The sequence below is a fragment of the Dipteris shenzhenensis genome, chromosome 10, assembly GCF_047967505.1.
Source record: "Dipteris shenzhenensis isolate YYH24624 ecotype China chromosome 10, Dip_SZ_1.0, whole genome shotgun sequence".
In the NCBI taxonomy this organism is placed as follows: domain Eukaryota; kingdom Viridiplantae; phylum Streptophyta; class Polypodiopsida; order Gleicheniales; family Dipteridaceae; genus Dipteris; species Dipteris shenzhenensis.
The window spans coordinates 3,643,909-3,669,131 of NC_141605.1; the positions used below are offsets into that span (position 1 = coordinate 3,643,909).

The following is a 25,223-nucleotide window of genomic DNA, read 5'->3' on the forward strand; positions in this document are numbered from 1 at the left end:
TCAAAGTTTAGCAGCTCCTCCTCCTGTTTGATTGGGAGCCTCAACCCTGTGAGGCCCGCCACGTTTGATCTCAAGTAGCCTCAGCCACAAACATGAAGAGGAAAGGAGCGAGGGGGCAGCCCTGGCGGACCGAGTGAGAGAGAGGAAAGGACTCGCCCATGTGTTAACCAGTAAGCATCTGACTAGAGATCCCTACATAAAGCACAAAAATTCCTCTGATCCATCTGTCTGAGAAACCCAATCTCTGCATAGTACCCTCCAGGAAAGACCACTCCACCCTGTCATAAGCCTTCTCAAAATCCAAGAGAAGGACGGCCAACGGCTGTGACTCCTCCCTCAACCAATCCACTGTCCCCTGAACGTGAAGATCTTGTCCACGATGTTGCGCTCTTGAATGAACCACCCGGTTTGTGTGTTGTGGATGAGATGGGGCCGTAACCGCAAACTCAAGACCTTGGCGAGGATCTTGTATGCAGTATCAAGCAAAGTGACTGGTCTCCACTGCCGGATGTTTGACCTATGTCCCCCTTTCGGGATCAAACAAATCAACCCCCTGCTCAGGGACTGAGGAACGGAGCCCGTGTCAAAGATCTCTTGGCAAGCTAGGCGGAAAGGGGTGGAGATGATCTCCTAGAAGTATCGGAAGAAGGCCAGAGTCAAGCCATCCTCGCTAGGACACTTCTGGGTTGGGAGAGCTTTGAGGGCTTTCCAAAGCTCCTCATCCGTGAAAGGCTCCTCCAAACTCCTACACAAATCCTGTGAGACTATTGTTGGAACGTGGTCCCAAACTAACTCTCGGGCCACAAGATAAATCCTCTCCATTTGAAAGAGCTGGCTGTAGAAACCTGTGGTCAGGTCTAAAATCTCATGTGGTTCAATGTGCATGATGCCCTGTGGATCTCGTAGACGCTGCAATCCAAACTGCCAATCCTGGGATAAGCTCGCTCTAATCATAAACCTCTTGAGCTAGGAGAGAGCGGGGCAGACACATGGTATGCACGCATATCCACATGGCTTGCCATGCACGATATCAAGATGGACATGCTTCCTCCCTTGTAGTACAGCATGGATGCACCTCCGGAGTCGATCCCGCGAGATGATATCAACCGTATCATACGGTTAACCTCCTCCAGCTTCATACATCTCGGACTTGGGGGGAGGACTAGGAGCTCCCCACCAAGACCCAATTTTACTGCGACCACTTCTTGAGAGTATCAGAGGAGGGATTCATTATCAGACCCCAGTATCTCGAGGACAAAGGAGCCTCCCATGCACTGAGGATTGCCATTGGTCAAATGTTGGTTTCGTCCCATTAGTTGAGGATCGAGGTAGGGAGAGCAATATGTATACCTAGAGAGCAGTGGGTCTGCACGCTATGTATGTTGGGGGTGGTTAAGACAGAGGAGTGCATTTTCTTTGTGTTTGCCGAGCCTACTACGAGATCCGGGGGCGCTACCATTGTCTCTGCTTGGAGGGGAGTGGCTTCGACCCTTTATCACGATTGATCCATTTCCATGACCAGGTCTGTATTAGACTCTATTTGATGGAGATGCATCGGCACTACTGCGACAGATCAAAGAGCATCAAGGTATGGCCAGATCACCATAGAACATAGAGGATGACCGGGCACAGTGACTTGTCACAGACTTCTATACATTTGAGTCAGCCCTAGGACACGGTGGAGTGGATGAGGAGCTAGCCGACATGAGAGCAGTTTGGATGAGCAGCCGGCACAGTACCACTGGAGAGGGGCGCAGAGACCACATGCACGATAGAGAGTTTCCAGAGTACACTCTATTGAGGTGTGACCTATCACAGCTTTCCTTAGGGGGAACCGACAGAGACGAGGGGTCACTCTGGACATAGCTCAGAGAGTCCAAAGAGCGAGGAGACCACGTCCCCCACCGCAGTGTGAGACAGCTCAACAGACATAGATACGAGACATCTTCGCATCCCACCAACGAGCCATCACTGTACTAGGCTTCGGTTTCTAATTCTGTTTCTGAGTCCCAGCGCCAAGACTGACTTGTTTTTCAGTTTGTTCCTGATACTGGATAGATTGATCTGGCCCACTATGCAGTTGCAATTGACTACATGATTATGACTTGTTAGTATGGATTAGTACTCAGCAAGGGCCCTTCGCTTCAGCCCACTGAGGCTTGTATGAGTTCACTTTTCTGTGTACTTTGTCCCATAGGCCCGCGAGACCTCTCATGGACGTAAATATATCTTTCTTTCTTTCTTTCTTTCTCTCTTTCCGTCTAGCCCTCTGCCTGCGGCGCTTTCAAGCCTGTTTGCTTTGTTTCTTTTTCTTTTTAACTTGGGTCCAGTCCCCTTCTGAAGGGGTCACCCAAGGGGTCTGAGACTCTTGCTGCTCTTGTCTAGGGGGTGTTGGGCTCTGGCCTACTAACTCTGCCCTGCTCTGCGGGGGGCGGGAGGGGGAGGAGCTTGGCCTTGGCCGCGGGAGCAATCTCTGGCTAGGTGATCCATTAGTCTGCAACGAAGATACTGGCCTGGTAACCCAGAAATCTCACTCGCTGGTGAAGTGTACCCCCTTCAAGGGTCTCTAGGAGGATCAACTCTGGGAGGGACTCTGGGCTCTCAACAACCAGTCTGATCGTGGGGACCCCGTCATTTGCCACCACTGATGTGGCCGAATCTGGCAGAGACTCCAGCATAGTGCCAAATGCTCAACCAATGGAGGGGAGGATGGCTCTATATTTCTTTGGGAGCCCTGGGAAACGGAGCGTAATCGAAAAACGGAAAACATGGTGTGTCGTGTCCATGTCCTCCACTGTAAAGCCATGGTACCAAGGGAAGAGGTACACCAAATGCGGGCCAAGGAGGATGGGGCTCTGCTCCACAAGTGTCGAGGTAGTATCGGGGGAGCTCAGCCAGATAGATGGTGACCTCCTGAATGTGGGCATCCTCTAGTGCCAAGCTCGCCTGGATCCACTCTCGCACCTATCTTCTTGTGGGTGTGAGGCCCATAATTGTGCCCACGATCGCCTTGTCCTGGAGGGATTGAATTGCATGCTATACTTGTTGTTTGTTGGCTGCAGAAAGAAGGACTTAACAGTTGTGGGATTCGAGGGTGCTGCCCCTCTGGCCAGACCAAGGGTCACCACCAAGATTTTGTTTTTCCGAACAAGCATAAAAGCTCCCGCTACAGGGAGAGAAAAAATAAAAACCTGGATAGGGAAGCGAAGAGGAGGGGCGGGGTGAGGCGGAAAGATGTCAGAGGAGGAGGCAGAGAAGAGGTGAAGAGGGGAGCGGAAGAGGATTGGACAGGCTGAGAGGAGGGAGAAGGCGGGAAAGGGGTGGTGGGGCGACCGGGGATGGCATGGAGGCGGGGGGAAGGAGGTGGAGAAGGCGGGGAGGAGGCGGGAAAGATGAAGAGGAGGCCGGGCGGCAGTGGAAGGAGGAGCGGGGGGCGACGCGAGGCAGAGGAGAAGGCGGGAGGGAAGCCGAAGAGAAGGCGGGGGGGCGAAAGAGATGGCAGGGGGTGTGGGGTGGAAGAGTAGGCGGCGGGGAGGAGGCAGAGGAGAAGGCAGGGGGGAGGTCGAAGAGAAGGCGGGCAGCAGAAGAGATGGCGGCGGGGAGGAGATGATGGGGAGAGGCGGAGGAGGGGGGTGGGGAGGGAGACAGAGGAGGAAGAGATGGCGGAGGGGGGGGGCAGAGGAAATATAACTATGAAGGCTTGAAACGGTCATTCTTTGATCAATACATGATGCCAAGGGCAATGTTGAATGGCGGAAGGCCATGAAAAATGTAAGGCCGTCATGTCCTCTAACTAATGAATATCTGAGGATACAACAACATAGAGTCATATCAATTGGACTCACCTCCACAGCTCGTATACCTATGCCCTTGGGCCACCCCCGAGCTCAAGGTCAGGACTATCAGGTGTGCCTAGTCGTTGGCTAGTAAGTCGTGGCATCCCATACCTTGCCATTCATCAAATTGGAGTCCACCAAAACACACCCTTAAGGGATGTCCTCAGCCTAGAGTAGCTTTTTGAGCCTCACAAGTCTGCTTCTATTGCCCCAATTCCTTTGGCTATAATAGCCTAATTTTAAAATCCTAACCTCTCACTAAACTTGTCCTTGGTTTGTTAGTGCGAAACTCCCTAACCAATACCTTAGCCCCTAGGAGCTCAAGTGCAAACTAAGCATAGTTAGCTTGCGATGTAACATTCTTCCCCCCTCGAAAACAAATATTTATGTCCTTATAATGAAAGGTGGAGAACAACTATCACTGTTTTCTCAGAAGTCGTCATCCTCTGATCTATTGTTCCATATGATCAGATATTTTGATTTTTGAGTTAGTGAGTCCTTTGGTATCCATACATAGACCCACATGCTCTTTTGCAAAACCCATGGTATGCTAGACCTAGTTCTCATTAACCTAACTGACACAGTAGGAAAAACATTTCTTTATTATTTTACAAGCATGCTTATTGAAATACAAAAAGAAGAATTACCAAGCAAGTGGATACGTGTTGTTGAAGCCTCCGTCTTTTGTTCTGTTGTCCTCAACTGAAATGCTTCCTCATAAGCATCCAGGATTTCAAGAAACTCATGAAACATAGCTCTGTCCATCCATTTGGCATTTGTGGATGGGAGTCCTTTGAACTTCAAAAGGTACTGTTTGCGAGTCTTTCCTCGTCTCCTTGTGGTGAAGTTGTGGAGAATGATCTGCTCTGGGATCAAAAGGATCTCATTGTTCTCCACTTCAGATGGGTCTCTTGGGGTGGTTCCCCGATGAAGGGTTTCACCAGACTGATGTGGAAAACATTATGTATCTTCCAATGGGTTGGAAGAAGAGCTTTACTCCTATGCACATACAAATTCGAATTTCAAATCCTTTACTGGGGGGGAAAAAAAACAAAATTTCTAAAGAAACAGGCAAACAATTTGAAGCAGGTAGATAGAGTAGGATTTGATACCAAATGGAACACCGCTCACCTAAGGGATCAACACAATCCACTATCCACAAGCTACTTGCAAACACCATTAGAGGTTAGAATATAAACACAAGCTAGCGCATCACCACCCAACCGTAGATCCTCGCAAGGATCACCCTGAGCTAGAGGTCAGGCAAACCCTGGACCAGTGATCTCCCAGGTAAGACTAGGTGTCCCAAACCATGCAGCCCCATCCGCGTATAGATATTGTTAGGGAATCACGACGGGCTCCTTCCTAGTTGGGGTATTCTCAGGAGGCCCCACTCCCAAGAATCTCTAGGCTAGGTGTCTAAAACCTAAGACTACCCTAACTGTAACAAGGGTACACCATGTGGTTAACCTGACCTCCATAACTCTAGCCACATTATGTCCAGACATGTTTTGATGACTTGGCTGACACAGGGGAGGCATGCTTTCACCATCAAGGTGACTTCACCGGCCTATCTCATTGACAGCAACCAACTCCTTCTCAGAAGAAAACATACAGTACATGCTTAAAACTCACAAATGGATCATTTGAAAAGTTCCGAATTTGAAGGATAGCTGCCAGTATCACTGATAATAGGCAGCAAAGTCCTTGCAATTCTTGATATTTATTAATAAGTGACATAAATTTGTTTCACCTGGGAACCATCAGAATAGCCCGTTTCAACCTATAATGTAGTCACAAAGTGGCTCTACTGTTCTAGTCTTTATAACCTGCGAATTGACTCTACTGTTCAGGAAGATTCAGATGGGGATAAAGTGAAGGCTTGTATATGCAAATGCAGTATGCTCTAGAAATTGGTTATACTTTTTTTCTTATGCTGGTTAGTACATCTAAGCCACCCATTATGCTGATTAGTACATCTAAACCAACCTTTTTGCAAAACCCTTGGTGTCGTGCAGTGACAATGGGACACTTGTCAAGGGTACAGCGCTTGGGAAGAATGAATTGACAATTATTAAGCAAGGCGATGAAGTTGTCCTTGGGCCTCATCTTTCAGGTTATTTTTCGTGAGCTCTTTAGATTTCTTTTTCTTAGGAGTGAGAATTGACGTTCCTCTGCCTTAGACGGCGGTCTCTGAATGCCAAATGTGACCTTTCAGGCTGCCCGCTATATATTGTCCAAATATTGAGGAGTAGCTCTCAGGATGCAGTATGTAACAGGAAACGAACCTGGGAGGTAATAATGCTTTTCTCATCAACAAGGGTTAGGGTTGCCCGGTTGTGAACTTCGGCTTGAATATGCTATAAACTATTTGAGTTTCCTGGTGCAGTGCCTTGACAGAGACATATTCTTGGGTTCAGAAACTAGGGAAAGAACCAAGGTACAAGCTTTCTTCTCTTTTAAGCACCCAAATGCCAAATGGATCTGGTGGAAATCACCGTAGTTGATGAGAGTATTCCTTTGTAAACTTGCAATAACTCAACATTAATTGTTGCACGTTCAACTGATGAGGAATGAATACACAGTAGCATACTACAAGTTATTGCTAGCTCTAGATGAAGAGTACTTGCTAGCTCATCTTTGCAGCCCTTCATGTTTTATGATTGGTAGAAACGTTTTATCCTGGGAATTCACCACAAGCAGTTGATGACTCCTGTCTTTCTGTATCGTCAACTTGCCTCTTGTCCCTCTCCTTGATTAATGCAACACCATCCCAAGGCAGCCCTTGGTGTCTACTGTTTTGAATGTGGGTGTTATTGGCAGCTTTTATTCTGTCAGCTGTTAAGGGTTGGTTTGCCAGCTGCTAGTCTGCCAATATGCTTCCTGTGATTGCTTCTTTATATAATGGAGAATGTGGAGCCTCATTCATGGAAATTAAGCATGCAGAGCCTCATTCCTTTCTGAACCACGAGTGAAGACTTGTAACTCTGTATTGCGATTCGCGAATCTTGACAAGCCCTCTCCATCTGCTAGCTTCTATATCATGCATTCTAATTTGTATTGTATCTATAGGCTGCCCTTTGAACGGGAAACGCCTTCCCCAATTATCCATATTCTGACTATACTTGCAGGCCCATTTGTTTCCAAGAAAGGAAGGTTAGGGATTGACATGCAAAAGCTGGGGTAAAACTAAACGTGCAAGGGGAGCTGGGTATGTTAAAGGCGCACAGGTCCAACCTGTAGACTCAGGGGCAAGGCACACACTCTATATCGGTTCTCACTGTTTCTTTGTCCAATAGGCTCAGCAACCCGGTGTGTGCTGATGAGGTTGTGGGATCCTGGCAGTGTATCCAAAGCATTGTGCAGATTTGCAGGCGTGAGCTCCCTCCTGCTATGTCTACTCCACAGGGTTCCAATAAGCTCAGATAAAGTTCATTATTTGATAAGGCATAGGAGCAACATGTGAGAGTTTTTGCTGATGGCTTTGTGACATGGTTGACTGAAGTCAGAAAAGTTAGAACTCATGTTTTTAAAGCTATTGACATCTATATGGGGCCGGCGTGGCTCTTTAGAAGAATGAAAGTATTGGCAACTGCGATGACCCTATCATTTAATGTTGCCCTGATGAAGGGATGATCCTTTCTGGAAAAACTGAAAGGATGGTTCTTAAGATCCCTTTCCCACTCAATTGTGACAAGCAGCCTGTAACCTATACTGATTCCCCCTGATGCGATGATGATATACTGAGTTTGGACTGATGGAAATCCAGTATCTGACCTTGCTATTCGTCCTCATAATCATCATTAGAAATTGATGCTTCTTCCTTCGAGACCTAGCGGCCTGTTGTTTGCTGAGTGCAAAAGCTATGGTCATAGCTTTAGGGAGTGCCATCCAAACATAAGGTAACACTGGCTTTGTCATTTTTTAGCTTTTGTGATGCTAGACACAATGCTTTGAACTAGATGTATCTCAAAGTTCATGCTAAATTTGGGAGAATTTGTGGGCGTTGCATGAATGATTCAAAAGCTTAGTCAAGAGCACTCCATTTTTACTTCTTTTTTAGAAGACCTTAGAGAATGGCATTATTGCGTTGCATGCAAACAGTGCTGCAGACCTGTGCAGCAGACTGGAGCAGATTGGAGCTGCGGGACAGCAGGGCAGACTGGAAAAGCTATGGTCATAGCTTTAGGGAGTGCCATCCAAACATAAGCATCCAAACATAAGGTAACACTGGCTTTGTCATTTTTTAGCTTTGCTGAGTGCAAAAGCTATGGTCATAGCTTTAGGGAGTGCCATCCAAACATTAGCTAACACTGGCTTTGTCTTTGTTTAGCTTTTGTGATGCTAGACACAATGCTTGAACTAGATGTATCTCAAAGTTCATGGTACATTTGGGAGAATTTGTAGGCGTTGCATGAATGGTTCAAAAGCTTAGTCAAAAGCACTCCCTGCTGCTAGATTTTGTCACAGTATGCACACATTTTGTGTATGGTTTTGGTCCATCTTTGGGCTGCACCTCTCTCTCTCTATACACCAGTAGACATTAAGAAAACAAGTTGGATTTGAATTTAGCACTATGTGATTCTCGTATCTTCTTCTGCTATGCACCTAGCATTCTCAATACGCAGTGTCTTGGCTTCTTCTATTGCTACTGCATGCTTGGCCCGTAACTTGGTCGTTTCTTCCATGGTTGCTAAGTGCTCAGTTCGTAGCTTGGTGATCTCCTCAGAAGAGGGTCCCATATAGGGGTGGTTTGGCTTTTGGTGGGCTAGCTTGTCTCAAGGTTGTGGAGGATCATCTGTTGGGCCATGGCTCGCTTCCCTGATCCAACGAGCTTTCTCTCAATGGCCTTCAAATCTTCCTAGCTTATGTGACTTTTTGAGAGCGAGGCGAATGCAACTTTCAGCTTGTCGAGCTCGACCTGCATCCAATTGATTTTTTCTTGGTTGGCTTGTTCCTGCACTGTGAAATTTCTTGTATTTCGGTGAATACGTTGATCATTCCTGCGCTGATGATGATGAACCACTTTGGGGGGGACCCAATAGCATGCATGTGGCGAAGAGTCGGGATTGCCATGCCCACCTCTCTATATTAGAGTCCCCTGATCTTGTGAGCAGGCATGCCTTCTTCCTCGTAAAAGAACAATTCATTCATGCCTCCTACCGGGATTGATCAAGAACACTAGCGGGTTCCTGGGTGGTGCCATTGACCTTTGGTACTTACTATAGTGTATATGTGAACCCCCAAGGTTATGGTATGCTATTTGTAATTTTGTAGCAGGCTCGCCTGTTCACGGGAGCGTACTCTTGCAACTTTTCCAAGCATGGATCATCCCCGGGATTATCATAATTGTTGTACGGGTTATTTGCACGTCTCTCGTTGATGTGGTACGGGCTGTTTTTCCTGCTGTACGGACAACTCTACACAGATTTCAAGGTCCCTAGGCTGTTGTACGGGCCTGGTTTGATGCTTGCTCACCTCCCGAGACAGCTGCATGTACCTTGAGGCTGCTGCCCGCATCCGGAGGTGTTTTTGATCGCTGAATTGCTGTTGCACGCTTTCTGAAGCACTCATTCCTAAGCTACACGGGTCAATTCCAAGCTGCAGGTGGATTTTGCCGTGGAAGTTTAGCCCTTCTTTGCTCACCCAAGCCTCTGCACCCGTGAGCCTTGCTCTTCTCACATTTCTCAGCTCCCAGCTTTCCTTTCTCTCTTCCTTCCCCTCTCCTAAGCTGCCAGTTCCTCCTGCTAGCCTCCACACGGGATCTATTGGTGTTTTAGAGCTAGATTGAAGTCAGTTGAAGCTGGTTTGAGTTCTCTTGTCGCTATCCCTTTCATGTGATTGCATTTGGTGATCTTTTGGAAGCTTGTTGTTGTTGCATTTGTTGTTTGGAGCTCCTCTGGACCTTACAGGCTTAAGCAGACGCTCAGTTGCAGAGAGTGTGCCTGGGAGAGTGCCATAGGGGCAGTGTATTGCATTTGGATGCCTTGAGGCTGCTTGAGCATTTTGGGAAGTGTATTGATGCCTTGTCACTTACAGTTGGTTACAGTCTTTGTGGAATGCTTGGACACCTTTATAGTTGATCATGGACAAATGGTGAATGCCTTAGCTTTGCCTTGGCACTTGGGTACTAGTGTGTGCACTAGGATGGAATGCAAGTTATAGCCAAGGTTTGGCTTGGACAAAGGAATTGCCTGTGGGGCAGAGCATAAGGGTGAGCCCTTGCTGTATGTACAAATCTCATTCTTAAAGAAATAAATAAATACCCGAAGGGGTGCCAAGAGTTTGGGGCCAATGTGGTGTCTTGTACTTGGTTTTATTGAGCAGGGGCACTCTAGCCTCCATCTAGTTATTTCTCAAATTGTTTCTAAGTGGTATTGTTTAAAGTTAAGTGGTTGGAAATGATGCAATGTGGCTGTGAGTAATGAATATGCAATGCAAGTTATGGTCTACTGCCCTTTAGGAAACTGAAGGCCTGTTACATGTGTACGTAGTGAGATTTCACAAACCAGCCTTCCAAATGACAAAGGTAGGAGGCAAGGGCAGAAGAGCAATGCACCTTCATTTGTCAGAGCCAAAGAGGGTGATCTCAGGTCCAACTACTCTCCTAGGACTTCTAGTCCCCATATCTTTCAGTTTCCCTGTGTTATCCAGCCATGATTTGTTTTTCCTAAGCTGCATGACTCTAAGGCATTGTCACAATTCTAGTGATGCTTTCCCATTTGACAGTTGCTATGTACAATATGCACATTTTATGAGCTTAATAGTGTGCGCGCACACACACACACTCCCATGTGGTGTGGCAAAAGAAAGGCTTGGACTCCAACTTTATCTAATCACACTGTTTCGATTCAATTGGTAAGCTTCCTGCCAAGACTTTTGGCCTCAGTAACTACGAGCCTGCACTGAGAACTATGTCTTCACTGTCTTTGCAGGTATCAAAAAACATTGATGAATTCAAATGCTGCATATGCCTCAGCATTTGGCATGATGTTGTTTCTGTTGCACCTTGTCTGCATAACTTTTGGTGAGTTTCCCAAAGTGTGCCATGTTTAAGCAAATAACTTGCAGTGGCATGTATCTATCAGGCTTGAATTTCAAAAATTCTGCAAAAAGGAACTACTAGAATGTACTCACTTTTGAGTTTTGGGCAGCAATGGATGCTTTTCACAATGGTACAAAAAGAACACATTGTCCAGGTGGAAGTGCCCCCAATGCCGAGAACCTGTTGTTTCTGTGAAACGAAATCATACTTTGCACAATCTGGTTGAGGTAGCATATTCAAATCCCTTGCAGCATATATTTTGAAAGCTCAGGCTTGAACTTGTGGATGTGTAGTAGGACATTTATAAACATGCCTGATTGTCAAGTTTTTCTTAAAGTTGAGTCATTATCATTTTTTCATCATTCTGGCATATAACCTAGTTATAGTGCTGGCTTGTGTCAATGCGCTTGTGAATACATTCATATCGTGGTTTGCACCTAGGGCTCACTATTCACTCTGCAGTAGATTATGGACAAACTTACCTTTCCCCCATCCCCGTTCCTTCACCCCCTTGCTATCCTCTTTATCCTCTCCCACATATGTTTGTATGTTTTGAATGCATAGAGATTGAAGACATGCCATACTTTCAAATATAGAGGTACTAAAACTCGATGTCACACTACTCACCCTGTTTGGTACACATCAACGTTGCATGGGATTCAAAAGAAATCAGTGACATGATGTATAAGTCGAGTGGCTATCCATCTAAAAGACCAAGGAGCCCTTGTAGTGATAGTGTTGTTTTTAAAAGGATGTGTTTGGTTCCAATGCCAGGTTGCTTCTATTTGGTTACTTTCTGACTGCTAGTAAAACAAGTGAGCAGCTCAGGTCTTGACATCTTTAGGTTTCAAATGCAAATTTTCCTGCTTTCAGGAATTGCTGGAAGATTTTCCTTCATTAAAAAGAGCGCTTGAAGATATAGCAAATCTGGATCAAATTGCAATTGTAGGCAATGATTCTGTAAGTGGATGTTAATATGACATTTATCATCAAGGCTTGCAAGTGCATTCAATGCACACCACACTGGACTAGCATTTGGCTTTATGCTTCCTTTGTGAATTTGGGTTTTCTGAAATTCTGGGAACTAGACGAGATATCAAATTACCCTTTTAGCACATGATATTCTAATTGTGTCCCATGTAGCGTATGTGCTTCTTCTTCAATATTTAATCTGATATTGAATTTGCATGTGGTTAGATGAAGCTAGATGGTGGTGAAAACAATTCATCAAGCAGTGATGATATGGATGATGACAGTGAAGAGTGGGATTCTGATCGTTGTCCACAATGTGTAGGACCCAATGGCTCAGAAGGTACATAGATGACTGGAAAACCACATTTTTGATGTCTTGTATGCATGCGTGTTTTACGTGCATGTGTGCGCGTGGGTGGGGGCATGCACACAGATGCACATGTACATGTGTGTGTGTGTGTGTGTGAGAGAGAGAGAGAGAGTGGTGTGTGTGTGAGAGAGAAGGTGTGTGTGACGACCCGTGGAGAGAGGATCCCTGCTGCTCAGCCTCGCCAAGCTCCCGTACAAGCTTGCGCCCTGTCCGTACAACTGTACGGATGCCGTACGTCCACCGTACGGCCGTACGAGCAGCCCGCTTCCTCCCTGCGCAGCCCCGAGCGTATCTGTCCCTCTTTTAATGGTCATCCCCATCTCTACTCTGAATACCCTGCTGTATATCCGTACCCCCCGTCCCTCTCTGTACAGCTTAGTCCACCGTGCTCCGTCAGCATCCCCGCTCACTTTTGTTTTCCGTACAGCTTAGTCCACCGTGCTCCGTCAGCATCCCCGTACGACTCAGCCTCCTCCGTACAGCCTCTCCCGTATACCCGTACAGTCCGTACTCCTGCCCTGTACTTCGTCCGTACTCTTTGCCTGTACAAACCCTGCCGTACAATTTTGTTTCTTTTCTGCAATTTCATCAATCCCGCCCTGCTTACCTCAATGGAGGACCAATTTAAAAGTTACTTCCGCAAGGAATCGACATGGGACTCCAAAAGACAGCAAGTTGATTTCTCAACTGCAGATTCCGTAGATGCTCACTATGTTTTTGACATGCTCAAAGATGAATTTCATCACAGCCGAAAGGAGTGGGCCAAACCTCCCCCGGCCCTCTAAAGCTGCCCTCATTGGTCGCTCCTCTTCGAAAGTTCTCTCAGCAAGCAGTTATCATTTTCTTCCCAGGGAAGTTACCTTCAGCAAATGATGTGGCTCAGTGGGTTCAGGCTTTGTTGGGAGGTTGCTTTGTTGAAGGAGTATACTTTGCCTCTCGAGGTTTTTATGAAGTGCACTTTTTGGATGCCTCATATCGTCAGCAGATATTGGAGATGTCACCTCTATTCTATGGCAAACAAATGGTGCATGTCATGCCATGGTTGCCAAATAAGGATCATCACGGTCTCATTCGACATCACTGCCCTGTATGGGTTGAGGTAGTGGATTTTCCAGATTATATGAGGGTTGAGTTACCAAGTTTGGCAGCTACTTTGGGGCAAGTTGTATGCCCACCCCGTCCTTCGGGTAATCGCAATCGGTTTTGTGTTCTTTGGGATACAGATCACCCAACCCCTCCTTCCATTGCGGTAGAAGTGGAGGATGTTCCCCTCGGTGAAAAATATTTTGACTTGAACTGGGGAGTATTTGCATGTGCTTGTTTCACATGTCATAAGTTTGGCCACTTAGCCTCACAGTGTCCTGCATCAGCTCCCACCTACAGCTATTGCTCCAGAAAATACTTCCCCCCCAACTTATGGCCCGGGGCCTAAGGCTATGCCTACCAAGCTGGGTGATGTGGCATCTAAATTTGTCCCTCCCAAAGAAAATGTGGTTCAGGTTTCAGCCAAGCAAAAGGATAAAGGAAAGGGCAAAATTTCAGAATCTCATGCCTCTCCCCAGGGTGCCTGGCAGCAACCCAAAAAGGTATTCGCACTCAAACCATGACCGTTACAATCTCGCCATTGGGATGCTTCAACTTCCACCCCTGGTCAGACCTCTACCCCTGCTGATAGCCTCACTTCTCAACTGTGGGTTGATGTGTTAAAGAGGGGCATCCCTGTTTGTGACAATGATGAGGATCATAGAGCTAATGATCCAGGAGGCCAGGTGGATGTTGATGTCATGGCTGAGGCCTGATAGCTTATACCTTTACTATGCTTTTGGTTTGATTGTACATATCTTCTATGTCTACTTCAATTACTTGCATTACATACAATGTTCAGGGTCTTTGCAATGTCAGTAAGTGGAGACTTTTCTAGCACTATGTACATAGAATGCACCCCGATGTAATCTCTTTACAGGAACACAACCAACACTTCTTGGCTGGCCAGCAAGGCCACTATGCTGGTTATGATATCTTTTATGCTGGTACAATGCACTTTTCGGGGGTCTGCATGCTGGTAAAACATGAATGCAGCCCACGGTTGCTTACAATGACCCCCAGGGTCGATGGATGGTGATCAAATGCATCTGTCATGCTGATCTCTATGAAATAGCATCTGTTTATGCCTCTCAAACTTCTGCGACTAGAGCTCGAATGTGGGCCTCCCTCAAACAATATCCATGGCTGTCCAATGCCTTTTTGTGTGGAGACTTTAATAACTCGCCTGCCATTCAAGACAACACCACTCATCATTCTCATATGATCCCCACTGAGCTTCGACATTGGGAAGATATGCTTTCATTCTTGCATGCAGAAGATTTATGGCTCTCAACAAGGGATAGAGATATGGGTTATACATATCATCACAATGCCTTTACTCATTACTGGGCTCGACTTGACAGATGGTATTTGCTGCATGCTCAACAGTATGCTAGTTTTACATGTGCACTATGGGTTGATCATTCCCTCTTGCTATCTGATCACCTTCCAGTATGCTTGGCATTATCTATAGCACGTTTGACAGATGATATGCCTTTTTTTGGTCGTCGCCTACTCCATGTTAATAGTGCTTATCTGCTTCATCAACAATTGCAGAACATGGTGAGAGTGGCTGTCCGCCCCCTCCTCTTACATGCTCAAGAGGACATGGATTTTTCTTGGATCAGTCTTGCTCATCGCTTGCAGGCTGTTATTCAAGATTATGGACGGAGTTACATGGGAAACCTCGGGCTTAAGCTGAAATGGGCTCAATCTCACAAGCAACAAATGGATGTAATCAATTCTCATAGGCAGCTTACCTCTTCTGAACAGGATTCTTGTGCTTATGCGGTTCATATCATCCATCAAAATGATCTTCGCAAATTAAAAAAGTGGCAAATCCGAGCTCGCATGAAACCCCTTTTGGATAAGGGCTGCTCCTCCAAAGCCTTTTTTAAAAGCCTCCATGCGGATAGGCGAAAGGAGGATATTTGCAGGATCAGGAAAGATGATGGCACCTGGACCACCTCCAAATCAAAATTGGAATCGCAATGTTCTAGTCATTTCCAGCATCTCTTTTCTCCTCAGCCTGATCATTTGATGCAAGTGAATGCAGCCAGGTCTCAATTTCTTATGCATGTTCAGCCTATATTGTCTCGGGAACAGGCTCATGCATTGGAGCAGCCCTTTATGCTTAATGAACTGGATGATGCTTTGAGTCATCTACGTAAAGGCAGCTCTCCTGGTTGGGATGGATTGACTGTTGAATTTTTCCATGCATTTTGGGGTGATCTCAAGAACACTCTTCTTCTAATGATCAATCATGCTTGGGCAGAACAATCTCTTCCTCCTTCTTGGAAACATGGCCTTGTCAAATTGATCCCCAAAAAAAGGTTGTGTGAGACGATGGCTGATTGGCGGCCCATATCTCTTATGCCAGTTATTTACAAACTCATTGCCAAAATGATTGTCCTCAAGGTTCGCTTCATCTTGCAAGCAGGACTTCATCCCAGGCAGTATGGGTTTGTTCCCAGAAGGCAGATTACTGACAATATCTCCAATACTTTGCTTGCAATTGAGTATGCCAAATATTCCAAACAAGATGTTCTCATTCTGCAAGTGGACATTGCGAAAGCATTTGATACTGTCCATTGGGATTTTATCTCTCAGACTATGCATAAATTGGGATTTGGCCCTCGGCTGGTCCATATTATTTACTGGCTCTATTCTCATGCCACTGCGCAGTGTTTGCTTGGTGGTGGGTTGTCAAGAACCTGGACCATGACCCGCTCAGTGAGACAGGGTTGCCCTCTTAGTTCCTTACTGTATGCCATTGCTACCCATCCGTTACTGTTGCATATGGACCATCTTGTAGATACAGGGCAGCTTCATGGCTTGCAAATTCCAGGGGCACAGTCATTCCTTGCACAGGCATATGCTGATGATTCATACTTTATGCGAAGGAATTCTCAAAGTGACCTCTCTCATTTGATGCATACTCTGAATGATTTTGGCATAGCTGCTGGACTGCATATCAACTTTCAGAAATCAAATCTTCTAGCATTGAAAGAAGCTGATTGGCATGCACTTCTCTGGCTAGGCCACATTATCCCTTCCCATACTATTGTGAGGCATCTAGGGTATCCCATTGGCTGGAATATTACCCCGCAACAATAGCTCAAATGGGTGCTTCAAAAGATCAACAAGAAGCTGGAATACTGGCATTTGTCCACTTGGCCTCTATATGTTCGACTTCAGATAGTACAGTCCATCATTATGGCATATGTGCAATTTTATTTGCCTCTTCTTCCCTGGTCTTTTAAGCATTTGGCTTCCTATATGTCCCAGGCTATGGAGATATTTTGGAAAAGCAAATCTCATAAAAAGGCTTTGCGACTACTACCCATGCAGTCTATTTGTTCACCTAAGACACATGGGGGGCTGAATATTCTCAATCTTCAAGTTCATATGTTGGCAAGAAAGAGCACTATGATTGCTGATTTTTTTCAGCAAAAACAGCCATGGGCTATTATGTTAGCAGCTATGTGTGGAAACATGACGTCCCATGCATATGGGCATTGGATTACAGATCACTGGGAAGCAGTCATGACCACATTTCAGGGGAAAATTCCTGGTTGTCCTGTTTCTACTGCTTTTATTCATGATTGGAAGAGAATTCTCTCTTATGCTAAATGGACAGGTGCTTCTTCTCATCATGGTAATTCTTTTCGCTTGGAAAGCATCCATTGGAGCAAGGTGTTTGAATCGCCTCTCGCTTTACAGGCACCTATTAAAGCATATAATCTTATGAAATTGGGCATAAGATTTGTTGGAGATGTTGTGGATCAACAAGGTTATATGCTTTCATTTCCACAAGCTTGCAGGACATTCCCCTTGGGTCTGCATCATAGGTCCATTTGGAGAATACTTTCAACTATGTTGCAGCCATTTGTTCGTGTTCCTCCACTGTTTGTACAGGACAGATTACTGGACTGGAATTTGACTTCCTTATCTCCTGCTACCTATTCGCTTTCAATGCATTATCTGGCCTCCTCGATGGTCTACAGATTTCTTCTTCCATCGCCATGGATTGATAAGCATGCCAACACTCTTTGAAATTTGGATAGGCCTTTATCTTGGTGGCAATCACGACTTATGAAAATTTGGAAAGCCAAATTGCCATTGAAACAGAGGCTTTTCTTTTGGAGATGTATAGTGGGAGCTTTTCCCATTGGGGTGAAATTGGCAGCACGTCGCATTGCTTCCCCTTCCTGCCCCCGTTGCTCTCATCACCGCGAGACAGTTCCTCATCTATTATGGTCTTGCCCGCACTCTCAGATATTGATCACTCATGTCTCTCATTTGCTGCGGCTTCGGTTTCCCTCTATCAGACTCCGGAAACTCTTCTGGATGTTTGGATGCTTCTCATCTCAGATGTCTCCATTCCTCCTCTTCTTTCACTCAACTCGTTTTTGGGTACTATGGACCATTTGGACACAGAGATTGCATTCTAGGATGGGTCAACAATTTCCTCAGGCATATGTTTTCTTCAGAATGTCCCTCAAGCAATCTTTATATGATAGCTATGCTGCAAGGGACTTGGATGCTACTAGCCTTGAAGTGTTTTCTGACTGTTTTTTAGTTCTTCCATTAGGCTCTCTTTTGGAGTCTAATGTCATGTACATTGATTTCATGTTAATAATATAGTTACTGGTTTCACCCAAAAAAAAAAAAAAAAAGTATGTGAGAGAGAGAGAGAGAGCAATCTTTTTTTGACTGCTTGCAGACTCGCTACATCCATCATGATGTATATTTAGCATATACAGAGATTTTCAGCTGATGTAAATTCTAGCTCCTCGCTTTGAGGTGGCTTTTCTTGTAATATAAACAATCATGGCTTTCACTAAAAAAAGAGAGTGTGTGTGTGTGTGTGTGTGTGTGTGACCTGATGGATCTATGGGATAAAGCACATACCAAAAAAGATGACTTACAATATCTGGATACACCAGAGGGTCGAGGAGTGCACATGGCATCTCAGCTCGAAGTTATTATAGCACACGTCTAGATTCTAATAATATGTTTGAGAAAGTGGCTTTCATTACATCAGTTTAAGAATGAGGGTCTTTGGGTTTGGATTTAAAGTCTCTAAAGGTAAAGCAATTCGGGTTGAAACCACCAACTATGCTCTTATGACTACCATCATGGCCACAAAAGAGCTAGTGTACTTTAAAGATGCAGTAGACAAGCTAGAATGGAAAACTGCTATGAATGAAGAAATTGATGCTTTGTATAAGAATAATACTTGGTAATTATGCGACCTTCCACCAAGAAAGAAGTCCATAGCAAACAAATGGGTATACAAAGTGAAGTACAATCCAGATGGCAATATTCAAAGATACAAAGCTAGATTAGTTGAGCATTTGCACAGCAATATGTCAACATCATGATGAAACTTATGCTCTAGTAGCAAAGATGGATTCCATACGGTTCTTGATATCATCAGCGACACTCAGCAGATGGAATGTGTATCAGCTCCTGCATGAGTTCTGCCCACCTACCTAGCTTGGCGGCCTCTCAAGTCAGATTGTTTACAAAAATGTTTCAGAGTATCGTGATCAACATCAACATAAAACTCTAATCCGTAAAAATAATGTCTTCATGTTTTCAGAGCATGGATAACAGCATACAACTCTAACTCATGAGTTGGGCAATTTCGTTGAGAGGGAGAAAGCTTCTTGCTTTCAAAGGCTACTAGCCTTCTCTCTTGGAGAAGAATTGCTCCTACCGCAATGCGACTTGCATCGGTTTCAATGAAAAACGGTTTCTGGAAATCAACTATTTTTAACACCGGTCATGAGACCACAACTTGTTTTACAGTGTTGAAACTTTCATATTGATTCTATCCCCATATAAAAGGTACTTTATCTAAGGTCAGATCAGTCAGTGGCGATACTATTTCGGAATATCCTTTGATATGCCTTTGATAGAATTGGACAAATCCTAAGAATGATCGCAAAGTGGTCAAACTCTAAGGAATAGACCAAGTCAGTATCGCAACCACTTTCGTTGGATCCATTTCTACCGCGCTAAGTATTTGACTAATGGTGGATTTGGTTTATTGAGTACAGGAAATGGCATGCCATCAAGAGTAATAATGAATCCTAAATATTCAAGTCTTGCCATACACAATACAGTTTTCTTTTTATTTACATAGAGATTGGCTTTCCTCAAAGTATTAAACACTATTCTTAAGTGTTCATGATGCTCAACAATACTTTTGCTGAAAACAAGAATGTCATCAATAAAATGTACTGCAAACTTCCCGATATACGGGCGTAGTAAATTGTTCATAAGCATGACGAATGTAGCGGGAGCAGTGGTAAGTCCAAACGGCATGTCCAAACCTGCTTCTAAAAGTAGTTTTATGCACATCCTCGGCTCTATACGGATCTGATGGTAGCCACACTTAAGATCAATCTTGCTGAAAATTATGGCCCCATGCAATGCATCTAGCAAATCATTGATCCGAGCCATCGGATACCTGTGCTTAGCAGTGATATTATTCAACGCTCTATAATCTATACAGAGGTAGAAAGTATCATCTTTATTTTTCTTCAATATCACTGGCGAAGCAAAAGGTGAGAAACTGGGCTGAATCTACCCCAGCTTGAGGTATTCTTCCAGTTGTCTTCGCACCTCCGCTTCTTTAGTAAAACTTAACCTATAGGGAGGTCTATTTACAGGTTCTGCCCCCAGGATAAGTTCAATCGTATGCTGAACATTCCGCTCTGGAGGTAACCCATAAGGTAACTCATCCCTAAAATAATCAGAGAGAACTCCTTTGTTATTTGATCAGCTAACTTGGCCATCTCCCCATCTTGGGTAACATGAGTGCTAGTTGAAGGACCATCAATTGACTCTACCTATGCTATACAAAGAAACAAAAACTCTTCTTGAGCTTTTCGAACTTCCATTACGGAAACCAACGGTCCTTGAGGTATATCTTTTTCACTTCGTAAGACATATAGCACATCATTCATCTTGAACTGATAAATGCTTTTTTCAATCTATGGCTGGATTCTTCCTAGAATGCCAAGCCTTACGCAAGGCTATATGTGCATGAGCAAGCTTTGTCATTTCAAAATCAAGCTTCTCTGCATAGTCATGAATTTGAAGTTCCAACTGAGTAACCCTTTAGTCCCATACTTTAGTTGAACTTCCGTCTGCCATTCTGACTGTGTATGCATAGCCAGATGGGCTAGTCTTTAATTTCAGCCTCTTTACAAGCTTGGAGTTAATTACATTGTGCATTGACGCGCTGAGTTAAACAACACAATGATGTCATGATTGGCTACTTGCTCCTTCATCCTAATTAACTCCGTATCGTTAAAGGTTGTATACCCGTTGCTGCGGGCTTTGATAGGATATTATCAGGTGCATTGTTTACTAGCTTAGCAACAGACACACATAACAAAACAGGTACTGACCTTTGAGAAGATCCCGCTAGCTAAATCTGCATCTGTTCTGCTCTGGGACTTTTCTTCATTTCCACGTCGCATTCTGAGATCACCATCTCAACCATCCGACAATCCTTGTTTCATGGATAATCTTTCCACTGATGAGGCTGAAGGCATTTAAAACACAAGCCTTCTCTCCTTGCTTTTTCTCTTTTCTCTGGGTTCAAAGAATACTTTGATCAAGCCCAGGCTGCCATTGGTGTTACTTTTCTTTTCATTCAAATGGTGGTACTTGGTTTAGAAGGAATCTTAACTGGCTTCGCTTGCTTGTCTTGGCCACTAGGCTGTGAGGCACTTCTTAAAGCCAGTTTTCTTCGGATACTCATACCCACTTGGTCTGTTTCCTTTGGCATCCTCATAGTTCAGGGCTATGGCAATTGCTTCATCTAGCGTATTCGCATACTTAGCCCGAACTTCCATCTTGATCAAATCATTCAGTCCAAAGATAAAATCTTTTACCTGCACCGACTGAGGTAGAGGTTCATAAACTTTCATTACACTTTCTCTGAACTTATCAGTGTATTCAACCACTGATAAATTTCTCTGACGAAGGTTTCGATACTGATCCCAAGCTCGGGATGCTTCGTCAGGAGGTAAGAAGTGTTTTCTAATTTATTTTTCAACCCCTCCCAAGTAGTAGATGCCACTCCATCTTTCTGTTGTTTTATCCACCATCTATCCGCTGCCTCATTAAACATGTGGGTGGCCTCACATATTTTTTTCATATCATTCTTGATTTCACAAATGGCGAAGGCCTCGTACCATTTGTGTAACCATGTCTCTATGATATCAGAACTACGATCAGACATCCGACCAGAATACTTATCTGGCCTATAATTGGCAATATTAGGCACCTTAGCTCTACTAGGCTCGACCGTATGAACATTGGTTTCAGGCTCCACTGGAGCTTTACCTTTCTCTTCATGAGATGGTCTAGTAGACATACTATGAACCATTTTTCTGAGCTCGGATTGCCTTACAATTGTTGAGCTAAAATGTGTTGCAAGGCATCCTCCAATAATGCAATTCTATCAGACAGTGTATGGCCTGTTTTGCCCGACACCGGCGGGGTCGGCCGTACTCCCGATTCTACGTGGTCCACCCTAGAAGCTTCTTCTTCAACTTCCATTTAGGTCGATTTGGGGTTTTTTTTTTAAAGAAAATTTATTTTAACACAAGTATAAACTGTAAATGCAAATTGGCAACACTTCCCTATACTTGGGAATTTCCTGCACTCTCAAATAATTGGATATACACACTGTATGTACCCACTGTTTTTCCAAACTAAACTCTGGAATTTCTCATCTACACTATCCAATCTCGAAATTTCTAAAAGCCGCAAACCAAGTAAACAAAAAAAACAGGGCAAAGAATGAAATAAAGACTCCCTGGTCAATAGTCTTGATCGCGCAACTTTCGCTCAATGACTCTTCACGCCTTGATCCAAAATATTCAAAGAAGGAAGCCTCGTGTTCGCTTCCGAGACGGGCCGTCGTTCTTGCTCCGTAACTCCAGATTTTCCTGCTTGCAGCCATAGAAAAGGGCCCATTCATACACAGAGAGCTCACTGGCAAAGCCTTCCTGTAGCGAGAATTGAGTTGAAATGACACCCTGGTTCGACGCTCGAATTCTTTTTTTGGCGATGTCCCACACACTGCTGCTAGGACGGGCTTTCACAAGAACATCAACCTTCGCTGCACCTTCGTGACCTAACGTACAACCAATTCCAAATTCATAAGCCTACCGTCAATCACGGGTGCAGACACAAGTTTAATCCTTCCAAACAATTCTCGGTGTTAGCAAGCTTTCTGCAGATTAAAATCGCACGTCAAAGCTCCTGCTTGCAAATCCACCAAGCCCCAATTCCCTAGATGGATCTAGTATGCCACATGTCTTCATTCTAGGTACCTCTTAAATGCATCTTTTCTACCCCTCTCTTGGGATATCAATTAATTCACTTGCCCCTAGGCGCTTTCACACACTTAATGCATTTAAGACCCATAGCCTTAGACCCATCTAGTCACCCTCATCAAGAACCTTGACTTTAATCCTTTTGACCAGCCCAAATAAGTATAATACAAACATTGATCCTTTAAAGGAAAATGTCCACTGACCCTTCCGAGGTCATGTGACCTCAACTTGAGCGTAACAGGTAATCCTCCTATGCGTAGAATCCGGTTGTTGCTGGCCCTTTTCTCCTGTTCTTGTAAACATCCCATGTGTTGATTTTGTTGTCCATTTTTGCTGTAATTTTCTGTTTTACTGATTTGACCTGAGTGGTAACTAAGTCCTGGACTTTGGTTACCATGTTTGGTTCGAGCGCTGCTTCACTTTGTATCTGCAATACTTCTTGTACGATTTCCTGTTTTCCTTTGTTCTCCATATTAAAAACTTTCATCTCCATAGAGGCGAGTCGAGCCTTAGTTTCTCTGAGTTCTTGTTGTAGATAGTAAACTTGTTCCTGTAGGTTCAAGCCTGTGAGTTTGCTGCGTTGCCTTTGATAGTTCAAATCATAAGGAGAGGGAGTCGAGGCAAAACCAGTAATGGCAGCAAAGGAGAGTTTCTTCGTTGTAAGTTTCGAGTTAGGAGTTAAGATAGCAGATTTCTTCTCCATGGAGGCCTTCGAGAGCTCCATGGTGGCCTATGAGTATTTTGGGGGGCCCTTTGCTGTCTCTAACACCCCAAACTGAGCCAGGGCTCAGCTCAGTCTGGGGCTGAGAGTGGGCTGCTTTTGGGCCCCCCTAGGCTGGCGAACTGCTCCCTGGATCTGCCCCCTCCCCGCGACCCGCCCCTTGTTGCTATGTGCATGACCCGACCCTTGCTGCTATGTGCGCCGCCTTGCTACTGTTGTGTGAGCCGCCGCTCCTGTTGCTGTGGGCGCTGCTTGGAGTGGTGGAGCTAGGAGGAGAGAGGTAGAGAGCTAGGCGGAGGAGAGAGAGAGAGAGAGAGAGAGAGAGAGAGAGAGATGTATTACCGTCTTTGGGAGGTTGTTGGGATAAGTATGATCAAGGGCTTGCTCTATGGTGCATGTGTGCATCTAGGGGAGTCACATGTGTGTTTGTGTGTGTTATAAAGGCACATCAAGTGCTATGATGTGTCTAGTGTGTGTGACCTAAGTGATGATGTAAGACAAAGGCAATCCCACTGATGTAGGGATTGATTCCCACTTATGTAGGGGTTGATTGCCACTATGTAGGGAAGGTATTACCTTCTCCCCCTTTCTATAAAAGAGAGTCTTCTCTCTCACAATCAATATAGAGATTTCATTGTGCTCTCACACCTCTTGCAAGATGCATCTATTCTATCCTACGGGATTCTACATTTGGTATCAGAGCTTTAGGTTCTAGATCTAGCCTAGCCTAGCATTAGATGCTATCTCAAGCATAAACTATAAGTTTCTTCATCTTCTCTATTTTCCTCCTCCTTCCCAAAATCTTTGAGAGCTCTGTTCTCTGCCTACAAACGACCATTGCCCAAACCCTTTGAGCTGCAAACTCCTCTTGTATGGGCGAACTTCCAGCTGCAAGCTTTTGGTGAAATTTCGACTGTACGTGAAACGCCAACACTCACACTCTCTGACGAAATTTCACGCAATGCCGCCTCTGTGCTTATCCTTCTGTCAATTTCTCTGAGCCCGAGCTGCACGACACTGAAGGGAACCTGCTGTTGAAATCTGAGCTCATTTGGACAAGGAATGGAGGCGCAACAGACGAAAAACCAGTCGGTCTTCTCAAGCTTGGCTATGGCGACCTGACGCAACATTGCGCCTCTCCTTGCTGGTAGCCCTTCTCTGGTATAAGGCCCTTCTTCCTGCATAAAAATCCCCTTGAATAGAGCTATGAGCTGTGAGAATTGCACCCTCCAAGTTCAGGTCTCTGTTTTGGACAGTTTTGACAATGTGGTGAGTTTGATGCTACTTTAGCATTTTTGATGTTTTAAAGTATTGAATAGCTTCAGTACAACTATGGCTACAGCTTTGCTTTAAGTTGCTACACGTGGATTTGCTTGGAATGCTTTCATTTAGCCACCTCTATGAAGCATGCAAGTGAAAACATCATTTCTATTATGTTTTGTAGTATGGAATTTGGTTGCTGGTATTTTGAAGCTCTTCAATTTTTTCTAGCCTTGTAAGAGAGTAGACACTGCCCATTCTGGGTTAGACCCTCTCATGGCTACCATCTTGAATATGGATAAGTTCAATGGTAAAGGCTTTCACACATGGCAAATGAAGGTTAAGTTTGCATTGATGAGGGAAAACCTCTGGGGGCTTGTCAAACTTGCTTCAACTACTTATTCAACAGCCTCTAATGCTGGAGAATCCTCAGCTCCGACACATCCGGCAAGAGATCCTGCTAGAGAGGAGAAAGCCTATGGCATCATTGCTCGTGGCTTAGGAGATGACTATATTCATCACATTTCTAATTTAGAGTCTCCTTCTGAAGCTTGGCAGAAGCTTGACA

At 44.8% G+C, this 25,223-nt stretch overlaps 1 protein-coding gene across 1 annotated transcript in view; it reads left to right on the plus strand.

Annotated features, from left to right (window-relative positions):
- Positions 1 to 25,223, plus strand: part of LOC147897275 (RING/U-box superfamily protein) — a 71,966-nt gene that overhangs the window by 39,955 nt on the left and 6,788 nt on the right. Inside the window, exons 3-9 of the mRNA XM_087380590.1 lie at positions 5,855 to 5,952; positions 6,055 to 6,131; positions 6,226 to 6,276; positions 10,772 to 10,863; positions 10,991 to 11,108; positions 11,755 to 11,841; positions 12,079 to 12,193. Coding sequence (XP_087236716.1) covers positions 5,855 to 5,952; positions 6,055 to 6,131; positions 6,226 to 6,276; positions 10,772 to 10,863; positions 10,991 to 11,108; positions 11,755 to 11,841; positions 12,079 to 12,193 — 638 coding nt within the window. The remainder of the gene's footprint in view (positions 1 to 5,854; positions 5,953 to 6,054; positions 6,132 to 6,225; positions 6,277 to 10,771; positions 10,864 to 10,990; positions 11,109 to 11,754; positions 11,842 to 12,078; positions 12,194 to 25,223) is intronic.